This window comes from Ranitomeya imitator, chromosome 2 (assembly GCF_032444005.1).
Source record: "Ranitomeya imitator isolate aRanImi1 chromosome 2, aRanImi1.pri, whole genome shotgun sequence".
In the NCBI taxonomy this organism is placed as follows: domain Eukaryota; kingdom Metazoa; phylum Chordata; class Amphibia; order Anura; family Dendrobatidae; genus Ranitomeya; species Ranitomeya imitator.
In genome coordinates this window covers 106104181-106121289 of record NC_091283.1, presented here as the reverse complement: position 1 = coordinate 106121289, position 17109 = coordinate 106104181, and the positions used below count along the sequence as shown (strand labels likewise).

At 41.3% G+C, this 17109-nt stretch overlaps 1 protein-coding gene across 1 annotated transcript in view; it reads right to left on the bottom strand.

Annotated features, from left to right (window-relative positions):
• The window catches only part of TRPC5 (transient receptor potential cation channel subfamily C member 5), a 499839-nt gene that overhangs the window by 33303 nt on the left and 449427 nt on the right, over positions 1-17109 (bottom strand). The window contains exon 7 of the mRNA XM_069747115.1: positions 5684-5879. Within this exon, the coding sequence (XP_069603216.1) occupies positions 5684-5879 (196 nt within the window). The remainder of the gene's footprint in view (positions 1-5683; positions 5880-17109) is intronic.

Below are 17109 nucleotides of genomic sequence, written 5' to 3'. Positions count from 1 at the left end.
TTTTATACACTCCCTCGGGTGTTGGTGATTAGAACCGTATAGGATGTATTATTTATGTGTAGAGTTTAGTGCAGATGACACTAAACTCTGCAGGGTAATCAATACAGAGGAGGACAATTTTATATTACAGGATGATTTATGTAAACTAGAAGCTTGGGCTGATAAATGGCAAATGAGCTTTAATGGGGATAAATGTAAGGTAATGCACATGGGTAGAAGTAATAAGATGTATAATTATGTGCTTAATTCTAAAACTCTGGGCAAAACCGTCAATGAAAAAGACCTGGGTGTATGGGTGGATGACAAACTTAAATTCAGTGGCCAGTGTCAGGCAGCTGCTACAAAGGCAAATAAAATAATGGGATGCATTAAAAGAGGCATAGATGCTCATGAGGAGAATATAATTTTACCTCTATACAAGTCACTAGTTCGACCACACTTAGAATACTGTGCACAGTTCTGGTCTCCGGTGTTTAAGAAAGACATAGCTGAACTGGAGCGGGTGCAGAGAAGAGCGACCAAGGTTATTAGAGGACTGGGGGGTCTGCAATACCAAGATAGGTTATTACACTTGGGGCTATTTAGTTTGGAAAAACGAAGACTAAGGGGTGATCTCATTTTAATGTATAAATATATGAGGGGACAGTACAAAGACCTTTCTGATGATCTTTTTAATCATAGACCTGAAACAGGGACAAGGGGGCATCCTCTGCGGTTGGAGGAAAAAAGGTTTAAGCATAATAACAGACACGGATTCTTTACTGTAAGAGCAGTGAGACTATGGAACTCTCTGCCATGTGATGTTGTAATGAGTGATTCATTACTTAAATTTAAGAGGGGACTGGATACCTTTCTGGAAAAGTATAATGTTACAGGGTATATACACTAGATTCCTTGATAGGGCGTTGATCCAGGGAACTAGTCTGATTGCCGTATGTGGAGTCGGGAAGGAATTTTTTTCCCCAATGTGGAGCTTACTCTTTGCACATGGGTTTTTTTTGCCTTCCTCTGGATCAACATGTTAGGGCATGTTAGGTTAGGCTATGGGTTGAACTAGATGGACATATAGTCTTCCTTCAACCTTAATAACTATGTAACTATGTACACTAACCGGCAGAGTTCCTCTCATACTCTGTAAAACAACTCGTGGAGAGAGGAGTCGTCCCTTTTATCTTGAAGGTTTCCTGTTCTTGAAGGGCGGATCCCCTCTCTTGTGGTGCCGTCATGTCTCTTGAAAAAACACATTACCAGGTGTGTAATACCCGTGTTTTCTTTTGAAACAGGCCAACATACTGACAAAACACTTCATAAAGGAAACCCTTACACTTCCATACAAGAAGCTCTCAATAAGACTAAATTAAACCTATTGCCTCACACAAAATACCTTAACGCCCAATAACCTGTGAAGGTACCTGCAGCTACCACCGATCGACCAAACCGCTGCATGACCATCTCTACCCTAACCTACTGTATTCTCACCCATCCCTTGTAGATTGTGAGCCTTCGCGGGCAGGGTCCTCACTCCTCCTGTACCAGTTATGACTTGTATCGTTTAAGATTATTGTACTTGTTTTCATTATGTATACCCCTCCTCACATGTAAAGCGCCATGGAATAAATGGCACTATAACAATAAATAATAATAAATAATAATAATAATCTTGTAGACAATAGGCATTATGTAGAGTTCACACAGGCAGTGCAGTTTTGGTCTAAACACATGCAGTCTTTATTGCTTTCCATAGGTTGCACAGCACCAAAGCAAGCATAAATCTCTAGCCTTCTCCAGGTGCTAGCTAAACAGAACCGACCCTGGCTACTCATACACTGCTGAGTTGCCCCTGCTCGGTCAAACAAAACCGCTATTATACATCAACCACCAATACTTGTGATTCTCTGCACACGACCTGTGCAGTCTCTTCTCAGAAAGGGATTCTGACCTCTTTTCAGCTTCCAGACACATCCAGTCTGGTCAGATTCCCTGCGCTGACTGACTCAGATGAACACCTAGGCTGTATATATGTAGGGCCAGTCAGGTTCCCTAATCAAAGCCGGCAGAGATAAGATTTAACCCTAGCCTACCTGGCATTGCTACACCAGGATAAGGCAATTAATGCATTTTTCTTGGATTTATGATTTTCTTAAGTGATCCTGATGTGTCTGACCAGCACTGCTTTTAAAGTTATTTTTTCCTTGTTTTTATTTTTTTTATGTTACAGGCCAACATTCATAAAAGCAAATATTCAAATTGACAGATAAAGATTAGCTAAACTTTATCATATTTGGAAAGCTTTTTAATTGTGTGCCGATCAGTGAGAATCCAGGTCCTGAGATCCCCATTTATTGCTCAAAAGACCCCCCAAGAAGTACTCGCTCAGCTCAGGAGACATCAAACAGCTCCTTCCTGAGCAAGCACACAAAGTGGAGAACGGATTTCATAATTAGAATAGGCTTTGTAACTTATGCTCAGTAGTGAATCAGTCAGTACCTTGCTCCGTTTGCATGCTCAGATAGGAGCTGTATGCCTCTCAGTGGAACTGTGCACTTTTTGGAGATTTTTTGAGCAATCAGAAAGGGTCTCAAGACCTGAGCATCCATAATCAGCAATAATAATAGCTTGAAAAATGAAAAAATAATATTTAAAAAATCGCTGAAAGTTTAGTTACATTTCTGAAAATCTGTGTGTCGTGAGGACAAGCTGGGAAGTTGAAAAAAATAACATTTCCCAAAGCTTTTCTATCTAACAGGGAAACTAGCGCATTACAGAGTAAATTCATGAAACAATGGATATTACCATCACAATAGGCACCTTTCAATTGAACACATTATGCTACAATTGTTAAAATATTCATTTTTTCGTTATTTATTCTCTCTTTTTTCACAACGAGACATTTTGTTCTAATACTATTTTGCAGTGTTAGCTGTCATTCTGATTTTGAACAAATAATGAGCATGGGAAGTGCGCCAATAACACTACGTCCGTATGTTGTAATGCATGGCTACTGCAGAATAGAAAGAAAGGTATTATTTGGTCGTTCATGCAAACGAGGTCAGGTAATTAAATGAAGCCATGCAGAAATAAAGATTTATTTGATGCTATGTCTATTCAAGCCATGACCAGATCCTGGATAAGGAAATACATGTACTAAATAAGATACATGGGAGCTGTGTTTTCAGGCAAGCAGCTTCAATATAATTATCCTGACCTCCTCTCAGTGTGAAATGTCAATACTAAGTTGATCACTGACTCGCACCTTCTCTCCTTACATGCTGGGGACAGCCTGTGCCTTTATAAGTAAGGGGATACCTGCTAGGCGATGTACCCCCGGTATTTGTAAGACAGATGGTGGTGCTGAGGTCTTACTCATTTTCACTTATTATTATAGGGTGCTGCTTAAAAGGAATCTAAGTTAAAATAAATATCTGACCCCACTTGCATTATGATGCCAATTTACAGCATACAGGGTCTAGGCTTATAGGAGAATTTGTCTACACGGTAATATTCTTCTCTTATTATAATAGCTCCCTTTATAAGCTGCAGGGCAGCTGACATTACACTTCTGGGATTCAAGGGGTTTGCACTGACGAGAGGCAGTATCCCAAAACAGTGTCTGCAAATTTGAGATTTTGGATTGAACTTTTATCCTAAGTCATGTCACAAGGCTCCTTAGAGAGTCGATATTGACTTTTAGGATTGCTACTTGCTATAGGCGGCACTAGAGTTTAGTCCTCTTCCTCTCTGAAGAGACAATTCGCACACTTCTAGGATTGTGACTTTCTATAATTGAAAAAAGCCTCCCACACATTAGACTAATGTCATCCGAACCCATCGATGCCAATAATCTAATGTATATAGGGTCCCTTGACAATTTATTATTGGGGGAAATATCGGTCCGGCTTGTGCGATTTTGGAATGTCAATTGTAGTATTGTCTCCCGGAAATATATGGAGCACTCAGCCGGACTTTCCAAAATTTCTAATTACTGATATTACATTGTAAGTAAATGGTTCTTTAAGTCAAAGGGATTGGGGCCAATTGATCAAGGCTTTTAAATGAGAAAACTGGTGTAAAAGGCTTTGAAAAGTCTCCAAATTTTTTATGCAATGCAGAGTTGCGAAAAAAAAATTGTTCGACTTTTTTGGGTTTTCTCGCCAGTTTGAAACAACCCCACCAAAATTGGCGGTACTAGGGAGGAACTGAGGCAGGACAGAGCATGTCTATGTGGAGCGCCCGCTAGGACCGTGGAGTACTCTGTACCGGGCTGGGTCTGTTCTTAAAGGGGTGGTCACGGAGGCAATGAACCAGTCCGTGGCCCTGGGTGTCCAGTAAAAAGGGAATTAATGGAATTGGGAATATAGTCTAATGTAGCATGTTCTCAATGCCACCTGTGGTACTCGGCCAGGGATGGCCGTCACTGCTTAATGGGGTCCCCTCTAGATGATGGTATTGCAGCTTAGATGGTACAGCTCCCCACAGGTAGAGCTTAGTCCCCAGGGCTCCCGATGTAGTTAGAAATGATGATAGATGGTGAAGTGCAGGAAAGAATTGGAGGACACAAGGTTGCAATTTCATTACCTTTTACTGATGCAGTTCAGGTACAGGTTACAGATGATCTTTGGAATCCCCTTAGCCAGGTGGGGTTGGAAGCCTTCCTTACTGTGCTGTGTTCTAAGTCCCTTGCTGCTTGAGGCTTGGTACAAGGTCCTCTCTTTCTCTCTCGCTCTGTCCTTTTAGGTGGACATTTCCCTCATGGCAGGCAACTCAAGCCTTTTTACAGGTGTCCCTTCTCGTGGTGACTCTGGGCTCTATCTGCTGCTGTGCCTTCGGGAGTAGTGGGGGCCAGGAGACTTGGAATCTCCTGCCCGCCGGTTTCTGCTGTGGGGCATATAGTTACCCCCACAACCTCGGAATTCCAGCCTCCGGTTTCTTGCGCTTGATCATGGAGGGAGCCTACTCGCAGCTCCCCTCCAGTTTCTCTCTCTTCTCCTTTACTCCTTCTCCCCTCACTGTGTCTTACAGACTGTCTGACTCTCATCTCAGGTGCTGCAGAACCTTGTATCTGCATGGCTCCAGTTGTCCTCACGGACTCCTCCACTCCTCACTTAAACTAACTACTAACTCCTCCTCCACCCAGAATATATGGGGAAGCTACCCCTTCTGGCCTGGAGTCAGGACAGTGTTGTGTGTACGTGTTACCTGTTAAAGGGATCTTCCTCGCTTCCAGGCATGGCATCACCCTCCCCATGAGGAAGGCAATACCACTGTAACAACCAAATTCCTGGGGTGTTACAAATGCCCACCTGTCAAATTTATTAAACGTTCTCCTGTATGCCGCTTAAAGAATTTGCCGCATCGTACTCCAGAGACCCCTTCATTAGGACTGGCGGGTGCAATGCCAGTCTTGATGAATTGGTCCAAAAAATTTTCAAATTTTGTCAAAAAAATGTAATAATGTCTAAAATTAGGTATCAAATGGATGTGGTTGTTCTATAGATTGAGAAACTACAAATACGTCTTATGTAGATGTAATGTTAGCTATGTTTTTAAAATCATATTTGTACTGAATATCTTTTGCCATTTTATGAAATTGTAAGCAGACAGAGATATAGCAGTAGAGGGTTCAGGAAAGTGTAACCCACAAATTTTAATTTGAAAAACAAAAGGAAAAGAAAATGGTACTCACGGCAATCAGCTGGTAAGAGTTATTCATCATGGCTATCAACATATTGAGTAACACAACCAAGGATATCACGTTGTACGTTCCAAACATCGTGGCACCAACAAACTCTGTGAATTCATGACGTGCTTTCACATTGGTGACATACAAGTTCAGAAGACCAAACACTGACCAGAACAAAGATTGCAGGGTCTCAAAAAGGCTGTAATAAAGGAAAACAGGATGATCCTCATTATTGTAAGGCGTTTGTAAGGAGCATCTACTTATCGAAACAAATTGGGAGACATAATATAATATAAAAAATATATAAAATGCATTATATAGATGCACACAGATCAATATTCACTGTTCTTTCAGCACATATTTGACCTCCCAACATGTTCTAACTGGGCAAGTGATAGCTTTTCCTGTCACATTAAGTTTTTTCAATGGTTGACTAGTGATTATATATATTTTCTCTACTGGCCTCGAAGCTTCCATGTTCTTATTGGTACAGTTCTGCTTAAAGGGAATCTGTTACCAGGTTTTCCTCCTAAACTGAAAGCAGCATAATGTTTAGTCAGAGACCCTAATTCTAGTGATGTGTCACTTACTGAGCTACTTGCTGTAGTTTTGATAAAAATCACCATTTTATCAGCAGAAGATTATCACTAAACGACTAGAAAACCTGCTGCCAGATAGTCCTTTATATTCATGAGCTCTATAACCCCACCCCCACCACTGATTGGCAGTTTTCTGCCTATGCCCAGTTTACACAGAAAGCTGCCAATCAATAGTGTGGGCGGGATTATACAGAGCTCAGCATTCAGAGAACTACTAGATCTGCAACAGAGAAAACAACAATTTTATCAACACTGAAGCAAACAGCCCAGTGAGTAACACTTTCCTGGAATCAGGGTATCTGCCCCTACATCATGCTGCTCTCAGATGAAATAGCAAAAATCTAGTGACAGATTCCCTTTAACATCATTATGAATAACATGAATTTAGTGGCAGCAGAATGATGCTAAACTCATTTATGAAGATAAATTAGCTTAAAATCCTGGTGGACAGAGGAGTACGAATGAATGATAATGTAGTTCTAAATAAGGAAAGAGGGTCAAGAGTGTAGGAACACTCATCTGCCTAATATAAATTGCAAGTTCTAACAGGCACAACATGCATTCTGACAACTCATAGCTTGCCTAAAGCATGTTTCTCTTTTACTGGTTTGGAAGCAAGATATAAAATACAGAGTTGGAGCAGCTTTGCCAAGGACAAGATAATCTTTAACTGGGACTGTGTTAGAACACATTGTTCAGTCCCTACCTAGCATGGAATTAATAGTAGGGATGAGCGAGTGCTAAAATGATCAGATGCTCGTTTAGAGTAACACGTATAATGGTAGTCAGTGGGAAAGTTGAGTATTTTTCCAGCAGACCCTACAAGGGTCTGGGGAGGGGTAGTGAAAATTTTGAAATGGATGCAAATAGTGCTGAATAGAAGAAAGACATGGGGAATTCAAAATCAAAGAGAAATTGAAGTATACAGGAAAAAAGTTGAGAAACATTCTTTCCTGTATAATGACTTGTGTATAAGGCAAAATTTAAAAATTATTTAAAAAGTATAATTTAAGTAAATCAAAATTAAAGTTTTTATTTTTTTATTCATTTTTTTAATAAAAAATTGGAAATGTCAGTGTAGTTTATGAAGGAAGCAAGAACAGCCAAAAATGGGATGGAAGCGTGCCTCAGATACACCATGTATTAGACATAAAGGAGGGCCTCATACACATTATATTCAAATTTTCATGTAGTGGTACTCCAAGACTCATAAAGGCTATGCACTAACTGCAAAGCCTGCCAAAAATTACAAGCAGAGGTATCCATTTACCCGTGAAGTCACCAACTGTAGTGTCCCATTCAAATATTGTGAACAAAGTGTAGTTGTGGTACTCCTACACTCATAAAGGCTTTGCACAAAAAAAAATATAAGGGTCATCCATACACACTTGAAGGCAACAACTGGAGGGCCTCATTCAAATATTGAACATTAAAACACATTATGTGCTGCTGATATCTGGTGGTGTGGAAAAGTGAAAAAGACTAATCTAGGCTTTGTTCATTTTTATCAGAGTAAGTGTGTCAGCAATTCCATGTTAACAGGTGAAAGCACCTGTCTGTTATGACCCCCGGCATCGACACAAAAACATGCTTAGACAAGGCACTAGCTTAAGGGCAGCACAACAACTCCAAGGCATAAAGGGACAGCTCAAGTCAGGTGTCCAGCTTTGAGACACAATAGCTGGAGGTCACAGAGGAGCTTGGGAGTATGCCGGCTTGGTTGGCTACGTATTGCTTGACCATCTTTAAAAAATTTTCCCTCCTTGTCAAAAATACCTGGTCATCAGGCCCTGAACATTAGGATGGTGTAGTGAAATTGGCCCAGGCCTTTGACAGGGCACCCAGTACAATCAGTCCTCTTTTTTGGCCAAGATAAATATAAAGTGAGGGTAACGGGAAAGGCAGCGGTACATAAAGACAGCCATATGTTCCAAGCTCCCTATAGCCAACACTTCCCTGTCTCCACCATGATAATGACTCTCCATGTCCTCCTGCTCCTTCTCCTCTTCAGCCCATTCACATAGCACGTTGTGCTAGCAACTAGCTACTGATACTCCTCCTCAGCCTCCACCTCCTCATTGTTACCCAATCTCTGCTGGCCAGAAGAGATGATGCTGGGCTGGTAAGTAATTCCCTGTCTCATGTCTTCCTCTATCTCTACCTGGCCCATATGCATAGCGTCTTGTTTAATTGTGTGCAGCGACTGTTTAAATAGGCACAGATGGTTGAGCTGACTAAGGCATCATCCCTGCTCACCATCTTTGTGGAGTACTCAAAGTTTTGGAGAACCGCACAAATGTAAGACATCCATGCCTACACTTCAATTGTTATGTGTGGAGTCCAGGAGTTGGTGGGAATCCTCCTTGTCAAAAAGCCTAAACGGCAACATTTCCAAGGCAAGCAACCTGGAAATGTGCCTGTTTAGTGTTTGGCGCTGTAGGGTAGGTGGCTGGAAACTTTCTCTTTTGTTCCAATGACTGGGATAGGAACAGCTGAGCACTGCGCTTGGACAATAATTTGGAAGTGCCTGATGATGGTGTGTCAGAATGTTCAAGGATGGGTGCTCGGTAGGAGGCATCTTTGCCAGTATCATGGACAGGGGATTGGGAAGCACCTAGAACAGGGAAAGATGCAGTGGTGTCACCCATTAGCACCAATCGTGGACCCAGGCATTTTGCCCACCAAGTTGGTTGCTTAGATGACATGTGCCTGATCATGCTGGTGCTGCTTAGGCTCTTAGTGGTCAAGCCCCTGCTGATCTTGGCATGATACATGTTGGAAATTACCATTTTGTTTTTCTCAGTAATCTCTTTAAAAAAGTCCCAGACTAGGAAACACCTGACATCATGCCAACAGTAAAATATGGTGTGGTAGTGTGATGGTCTGGCGTGGGTTTACTGCTTCAGGTCCTGTAAGACTTGCTGTGGTAAATAGAACCATGAATTCTGCTGTCTACCAAAAAAACCTGAAGGAGAATGTCTGGCCATCTGTTTGTGACCTCAAGCAGAAGCGCACAAGTCCACCTCTGCATGGCATAAGAAAAACTAAATTAAGGCTTTGGAGTGACCTAGTCAAAATCCTGACCTTAATATGGTTGAGATGCAGCAGCATGACTTTAAAAAGGCGGTTTATGCTTGGAAACCCTCCACTGTGGCTGAATTACAACAATTGTGCAAAGATGAGTGGTCCAAAATTCCTCCAGAGCATTGTGAAAGACTCTTTGCCAGTTATCGCAAACACTTGTTTGCAGTTGATACTTCACACTAGACCTTGGAAATCAAGGTCCCAGAGTCTGGAGGAAGAGTGGAGAGAATGACAAATCAAGCTGCTTTAGGTCTAGTGTGAAGTATCCACAATCAGTGATGGTTGGGGAGCCATGTCATCTGCTGGTGTAGGTCCACTGTGTTTTATCAAGACCAAAGTCAGCACATCCATCTACCAGGAAATTTTAGAGCACTTCATGCTTCCCTCTGCTGACAAGCTTTTTGGAGAAGGAAATTTAATTCTCCAGCAGGACTTAGCACCTGTCCACACTGCCAAAAGTACCAATACCTGGTTTAAAAACAACAGTATCACTGTGCTTGATTGGCCAGCAAACTCGTCTTAACTTAACCCCATAGAGAATCTATGGAGTATTGTCAAGAGGAAGATAAGAGACACCAGACCCAACAATGCAGACGAGCTGAAGGCTGCTATAAAAGCAACCTGGGCTTCCATAACACCTCAGCAGTGCCCCAGGCTTAATAGCCTCCATGCCACGCCGCATTGATGCAGTAATTGCTGCAAAAGGAGCCCTTACCAAATATCGAGTACATTTACTGAACATACATTTCAGTAGGCCAGCATTTCGGATGTTGAAATCACTTTTTCATGCTGGTGTTATAAAGTGTTCTAATTTATTGAGATAATGACTTTTTGGTTTTCATTGGCTGCAAGCCATAATCATCAACATTAACAGAAATAAACCCTTGAAATAAATCACTCTGTCTGTAATGACTATATAAAATATATGAGATTCATTTTTTGTATTGAACAACTGAAATAAATTAACTTTTTGATGATATTCTAATCTTGTGAGATGCACATGTATGTGTATGTGTATGTATATATATATATATATATATATATATATATATTGAAGATTATTTGGTATCAAAACTGTTTACAGTAGTGTTTTACAATGCGATTTTAACATGCGCTTTTACAGAGAGAACTGCTGTATGTAAAAGCTCGTGTTAAAATTGCATTGCATATGGATGCCATACGGATGTCACACTGTTACTAGTTGCGAGGAAATCGCATTCTCGCATTGCAAACGACTTACATACCGATCACTGTTCAGAGAACATTTGTGAGATCCTTTGCCGTCAAAATTGGACCGATTTTTTTTTTTTTTTATTTTTTTTTTTTTTTAAGACGGTAAGTGTGACTCCAGCCTAAAGCTAAAAGTGTTTGTAATCACACTCAACTCTGATCTATAATGTGCAGAGATCAGGTCTGAGAGCATCTCACCGAAGAAGGCATGTTCTTCTGACTTTCTGAAGGCCTGTTAATTTTTTTGTCTTGCATTTTTATGATTGGACAGCTTTATAGAGGGGAAAAAGTACACTCCCCCAGAAGCAAATCTCTGGTAATGCCCCATTAGACTTATTAATTAGAATTTAAACTTTAAAAGCTAATCTCTCTGTAGAAGAGAACTTAAAAAATAAAATAAACTGTGTTATTCAGTTCTATTTGTAACATTCCATGATGTGGCCAGTTTAGCCTGCTCAAGGCTTGTGAAATGTCCTCTTTTGCTAGAATTAGCTAAAATTCCACCTTTTGTCTAAGCATGGTGCATAGGTGGAAGATCTAAAGCTAAGAATTTCAATTCATAATTTTATAAGCCTGATGTATATTATGAGTAGATAATAAATGCATACTGTCAGAAGAAAAACTGTCTTGGAGACATTACTGCCGAGCAGCATGTAGCTTAGCATAACTGTAAGCTCAGTAGCCCCCTGCTTGTCACGGATGAGTGGCCTGCCATTTTCTCTTAGTTGTCTTTGGAGCCGTCTTGCTAGAGGTTGATATTTTGTGTCCTGTCTGCTTACAATGCTAGAACCAGTTTGTGATGGTGCAGATTTGGAGACAGAGCTCACTTGTCAGCATGGACGTCTTCTCCTTGGAAACTGCAAGTTAAAGTGACAAAGGTCTGTGGAGACATCCTGCGTCATGTTATTCCATAGTCATTTAAAGGCGAGAACATACCCTAATTTGTCAGGATTCTGCCTGTGCATGTACAAGAGGAAAGAAACCTGCTTAACCCCTCTTCTATTCATAGAGTAAAAGGCTTTTTAGCAATCATTTCTCAAATAAAGCAGAAAGTCTCAGAAACACTCTATGGTGACATAATTTACTGGTGTTTTTTTGGAAGTACACAATACTAATACACAGCACTGGTGCAGAAAATACGAGCATCTCCTACAATGTGTTATACTTCGAGACTACTGTGAATAAAAATTAATTTGTGCACCACAAATGAAAATTCACATTGTATTTTCAGGTCATTTTTTTGGTCCAACATTCTGCGCTACTTTATTGTTAATATATTTTTCATAGTACTGCTATTAGAAAATAAAAAAGTGCAATCATCTTATCTGCTCGCCCAGGCTTTTCATTGTACATGCACTGCTAAAAAAAAAATAAAGGGGACACTTAAACAACAGAATATAACTCAAAGTAAATCGAACTTCTGTGAAATCAAACTGTCCACTTAGGAGGCAACACTGTTTGACAATCAGTTTCACATACTGTTGTGCAAATGGAATAGACAACAGATGGAAATTATTGGCAATAAACAAGACCCACTCAATAAAGCAGTGGTTCTGCAGGTGGGGGCCACAGACCACATCTCAGTACCAATGCTTTCTGGCTGATATTTTGGTCACTTTTGAATGTTGGTTGTGCTTTCACGCTCGTGGTAGCATGAGACCGACTCTACAACCCACACAACTGGCTCAGATAGTGCAGCTCATCCAGGATGACACATCAATGTGAGCTGTGGCAAGAAGGTTTGCTGTGTCTGTCAGCGTAGTGTCCAGAGGCTGGAGGTGCTACCAGGAGACAGGCCAGTACACCAGGAGATGTGGAGGAGGGCAATAACCCAGCAGCAGGACCGCTACCTCAGCCTTTGTGCAAGGAGGAACAGGAGGAGCACTGCCAGAGCCCTGCAAAATGACCTCCAGCAGGCCACAAATGATCATGTGTCTGCACAAACTGTTAGAAACCAACTCCATGAGGATAGTCTGAGTGCCCGACGTCCACAGATGGGGGTTGTGCTCACAGCCCAACACCTTGCAGGACGCTTGGCATTTGCCACAGAACACCAGGATTGGCAAAATCACTACTGGCGCCCTATGCTCTTCACAGATGAAAGCAGGTTCACACTGAGCACATGTAACAGATGTGACAGAGTCTGGAGACACCGTGGAGAGCTATCTGCTGCCTGCAACATCCTTCAGCATGACCAGTTTGACAGTGGGTCAGTAATGGTGTGGGGTGGCATTTCTTTGGAGGGCCGCACAGCCCTCCATGTGCTGGCCAGAAGTAGCCTGACTGCTATTAGGTGCCGAGATCCTCGGACCCCTTGTGAGACCATATGCTGGTGCGGTTGGCCCTAGGTTCCTTCTAATGCAGGACAATGCCAGACCTTATGTGGCTGGAGTGTGTCAGCAGTTCCTGCAAGATGAAGGCATTGAAGCTATGGACTGGCCCGCCCGTTCCCCAGACCTTTAATCCGATTGAACATATCTGGGATACCATGTCTCCACCAACATCACGTTGCACCATAGACTGTCCAGGAGTTGGCGGATCTTTTAGTCCAGGTCTGGGAGGAGATCCCTCAGGAGACCATCCGCCGCCTCATCAGGAGCATGCCCAGGCATTGTAGGGAGGTCATACTGGCACGTGGAGGCCACACACACTACTGAGCATCATTTCCATGTCTTGAGGCATTTCCACTGAAGTTAGATGAGCCTGTAACTTAATTTTCCACTTTGATTTTGAGCATCATTCCAACTCCAGACCTCCGTGGGATATTAGTTGTGATTTACATTGATTAGTTTTAGGTTTTATCGTTCTAAACACATTCCACTATGTAAAGAATAAAGATTTACAACGGGAATATTTCATTCATTGATATCTAGGATGTGGGGCTTTAGTGTTCCCTTTATTTTTTTTGAGCAGTGTACAATAAATGGGATGCATAGATAACATCCCTGGTGGTCTCCAGGTAAATAGTACTGAGACTAAAACATGTTGCAGAAATTCAGAATCTCCAATGTTAATTTAAAAATCCCCCTTCAGGGCTTGCTCACATCGGCGTATAACACAGCCCAGTGCTATCCGATGATTTATCGAACAGTAATCGGCCCAATGTTATGCTATGGGGCAGTGCAGATCTGTGATTATTTTCTCATGCTGATTCAGATCACGCACACCCATACAAGTATATGGGTGCGTGTGAAACATCGGACTGCACTCAGATATCATTTGAGTGCTCTCCGATGTCCACACACACAAACAATAGAGAAGATGGAGAACTTAAATTCTCCATCTTCTCCGCACCTGTGCTGCACTTTTCTCATGTGAAAGAATCAGATCACACTCGGATCAAACTTTGACAGAGTTTGAGCCAAGTGTCATTAGCATAATCGGCCTGATTCACTCACATGAGAGAATCTATGCCAGTGTGAGCGAGCCCTCATGCAAAATTCATTAAAATCCATATGTACGTATGCATCAAAAGACAAAAATGGAAATTCGGCATTAGGGTGTAAAAAAATTAATACAAAATCATTTCTTCTGAAAAATATTTTTATCTTCTGCCCTGATTTCCCAGTTTTTTTGCTTTTTGTTGTATATCTCCCATCTCCAATTTTCTGTAATTGTCCTCTGCAGTGTGCGAAAAGGTGGCTGTCATGTTATTGATTTTAATCAAATAGCAAATTATTCAAATTCCTCCGACCTGTAAATTTAATAAAATCTTACTTGACTTTGATTCACATCAAATCGATTCAATCATCTCTATAGTTGTTTTATTTAAGAGTGCCAAGGGAATGAATCTTAGCAACCAATTAATCGAAAACAAGATGCAGTTGTGCCGCCCCAGCCGGGCTGCTGCTGTAACGTAACTAGTTCACAGTGGTTCCGAGTGCTGGTTGAGTCTGACCGGGAGGGCGCGCCAGTCTTTGTCACTTGTGAGGTTAATAATGAAAATAACTAAAGGTTCATGACGCCAGCTGGAATGTTGGGCCTGGTATGGCGCGGGCACTGATGAAGGTCCCTGGGAGTTAGGTGGTGATGGACAGTGCCAGATGATTAACACCTTCCCAACTTGGGCTGGCTCCTAGGGGAGTTGGAGCAGGAATGATGCAGCAGAGAATTATCAGCATTACACAGGGTAATGATCAGTTTGTATCTTTTCCTGAAGTTCTGCAAATGGCTCCAGGAGCTTCCATACAATTCACATACAGGGTTTTGGTCAGGATTGCATGGTGAGAGTTCAGTTTCTCTACCGTGACGTAGAATAGTCTTCCTGCTGCTAATTATACCTCTGGTAAACAATTTCAAGGGTCCAAGGTAAACAGTTACTGGATCCATGATCCCTTCCAACAAGCAGGCATCTCAAATCCAGTGGAAAACACTTTCTCTTCTGCAGTTTCCCTGATTCTATGCACTGCTGAGCTCCTGGGCAGAAGCACCTACTGCTTGTTATATGAAAACCAAGGAGTCTTTCAGTTTAGCACGTTCATCTCCTTTGCCTGCGGACCTCCACGTTTCTACCTCTTCACTGCTTTGCACATTGCAACCTCTCAGAAGCACCTCCTCCTCCCTGAGGGATCATGCACACTTCCCGGTTCAGGCAAAAGTGCACAATCTTCTAGTAAGAAATCAGGTAAAATGTGTGGATGCAGTTTTTCCAAGCAGAAAAACCAGCCCTAACCACTGCTGGCAGTACACTTATAAGTATATCACACATGCAGGCATTTGGCGGCGCTACAGACACAGGTGCCACACAGTCTTCAAAAAGTCATAGCCTTAGTGATATCCAATAATATGTCACTGTTACCATAAATCTAATCTAAAATCTATCAGAGTTAGGTTGAGGGCAAACATTTGTGGTTTTATCATAAGAGTTCTTGCACAAGTTTACTTTTAATCCAGCACATGCCTTTCTCTCGAGCGCCCTAAAGGCGTTCTCCAATGATAAAGCGCTCTCTGCTGTAAGCGCTGGATACAGGTTCTTAATTGCACTGGGGACGGATTCCAAGTCTTCAGGGACATAGCTATTTGTCTTTAATTTCCTAGTTACATTTTTTATTACTTTATCAATATTATTCATTCTTATTTGAGAATGATTTGTGCATAATATATCTAGTCATAACAGTCCCTGAAGTGGCCTATCAAAAGCAGATATGCTTAGAGTAATTGAAAGATATAGTGCCAAGCAAAGGTCATTTTATGCTCTGAAAATTAAGACATAGGTCGTATTGCCAAAGATCACTATACTGCAGTTACATCACATCATAGCACAGGTGAATATAGTCACATTACAGTACCAACGGTACAGCGATCAACACATGCAAGTCACAAAATGTCGACCCGTGTCACTGCTGTCACCATATAGCACCAGCCTTAGGGAACATTCACATTACATGTAGATTAAGTGAAATGAATCTGTGCTGAATCCACAGTAACATTTTCATAAGTTGGTGATTTGTTATGAATTTGCCATAGATTTCACTCTTTATAAAGAGTTAAAGCCATAGTGAAAGACCACATCATAAATAGACAGGCTTGAGGTGTTAATTGAACAACAATTTGTGGACAAGGTTTGGTAAATTGATCACATTAACGGTGATTTTGCACACACAGAATTTGATTGTCTTGTCGAAAGAGACTATAACCCTTTAAAACCCTGCTGTTCTGTTCGGTCCGGGGAGACCTATTTTGAACTTTGGTATTTTTTGGGGTGTTCAAGATGCGGTTCTGAAACTTGTGGTTGATTGACTTAAATGAGGATGGGTCGGTCGGCCACGGGTTTCAGAGCCGCATCTTGAATATTTTAAAGAATATTGAAGTTCAAAGTCGGTCATTTTTGACCAACAGAACAGCAGGGTTTTAACATGCCAGCAATTTTTCATTTTTGTATTTTTGTTTCTTTCCTCTTATTCATCCAAAATCCATTATGTTTTCCTTTTTTTCACCGAAAGATATCTAAGGCCTTGTTTATTTGCAGAACAATTTGTAGTTTTGAATAACACCATTCATTTTATCATATAATGGACTGAAAAACAGGCCAAAAATTTACAAGTGGGATTAAATGGTGAAAAAAATGCAAATCCACAATTGTTCTTTGGTTTTTATTTTTTTCGGCATTCATTGTATGGTAAAAGTGACCATGGATTCTACAGGGCACTACAATTTTGGACAATAAACATTTATATCTCTTTTATTTAAATGGCTGAAAATCAATTTTAAGTGCTTCGCCCTGAAGTCCGTTTTCACCTTCCTGACTAGGCCAATTTCTTCAATTATGGCCAGTATCACTCTATGTGTAAATCTACCAATTGGAAACAGAGCGCACAACTCCTGTGTAGGCATGAAGAAAAATAGCTGCTGCTGCCCCATGGCTGGTGGATAAATCCTCCAGGAGATATTGGATCCAGTTGGATAAACACATGGTTGGGCTATTCTTGTGCTGTGAATCAAGTCTTGAGAAAAGATGATGAGAAAAAGGCTTTTAATTCACAACGCATTGCGTCTTTTTCAAGCGACAAAAACAAA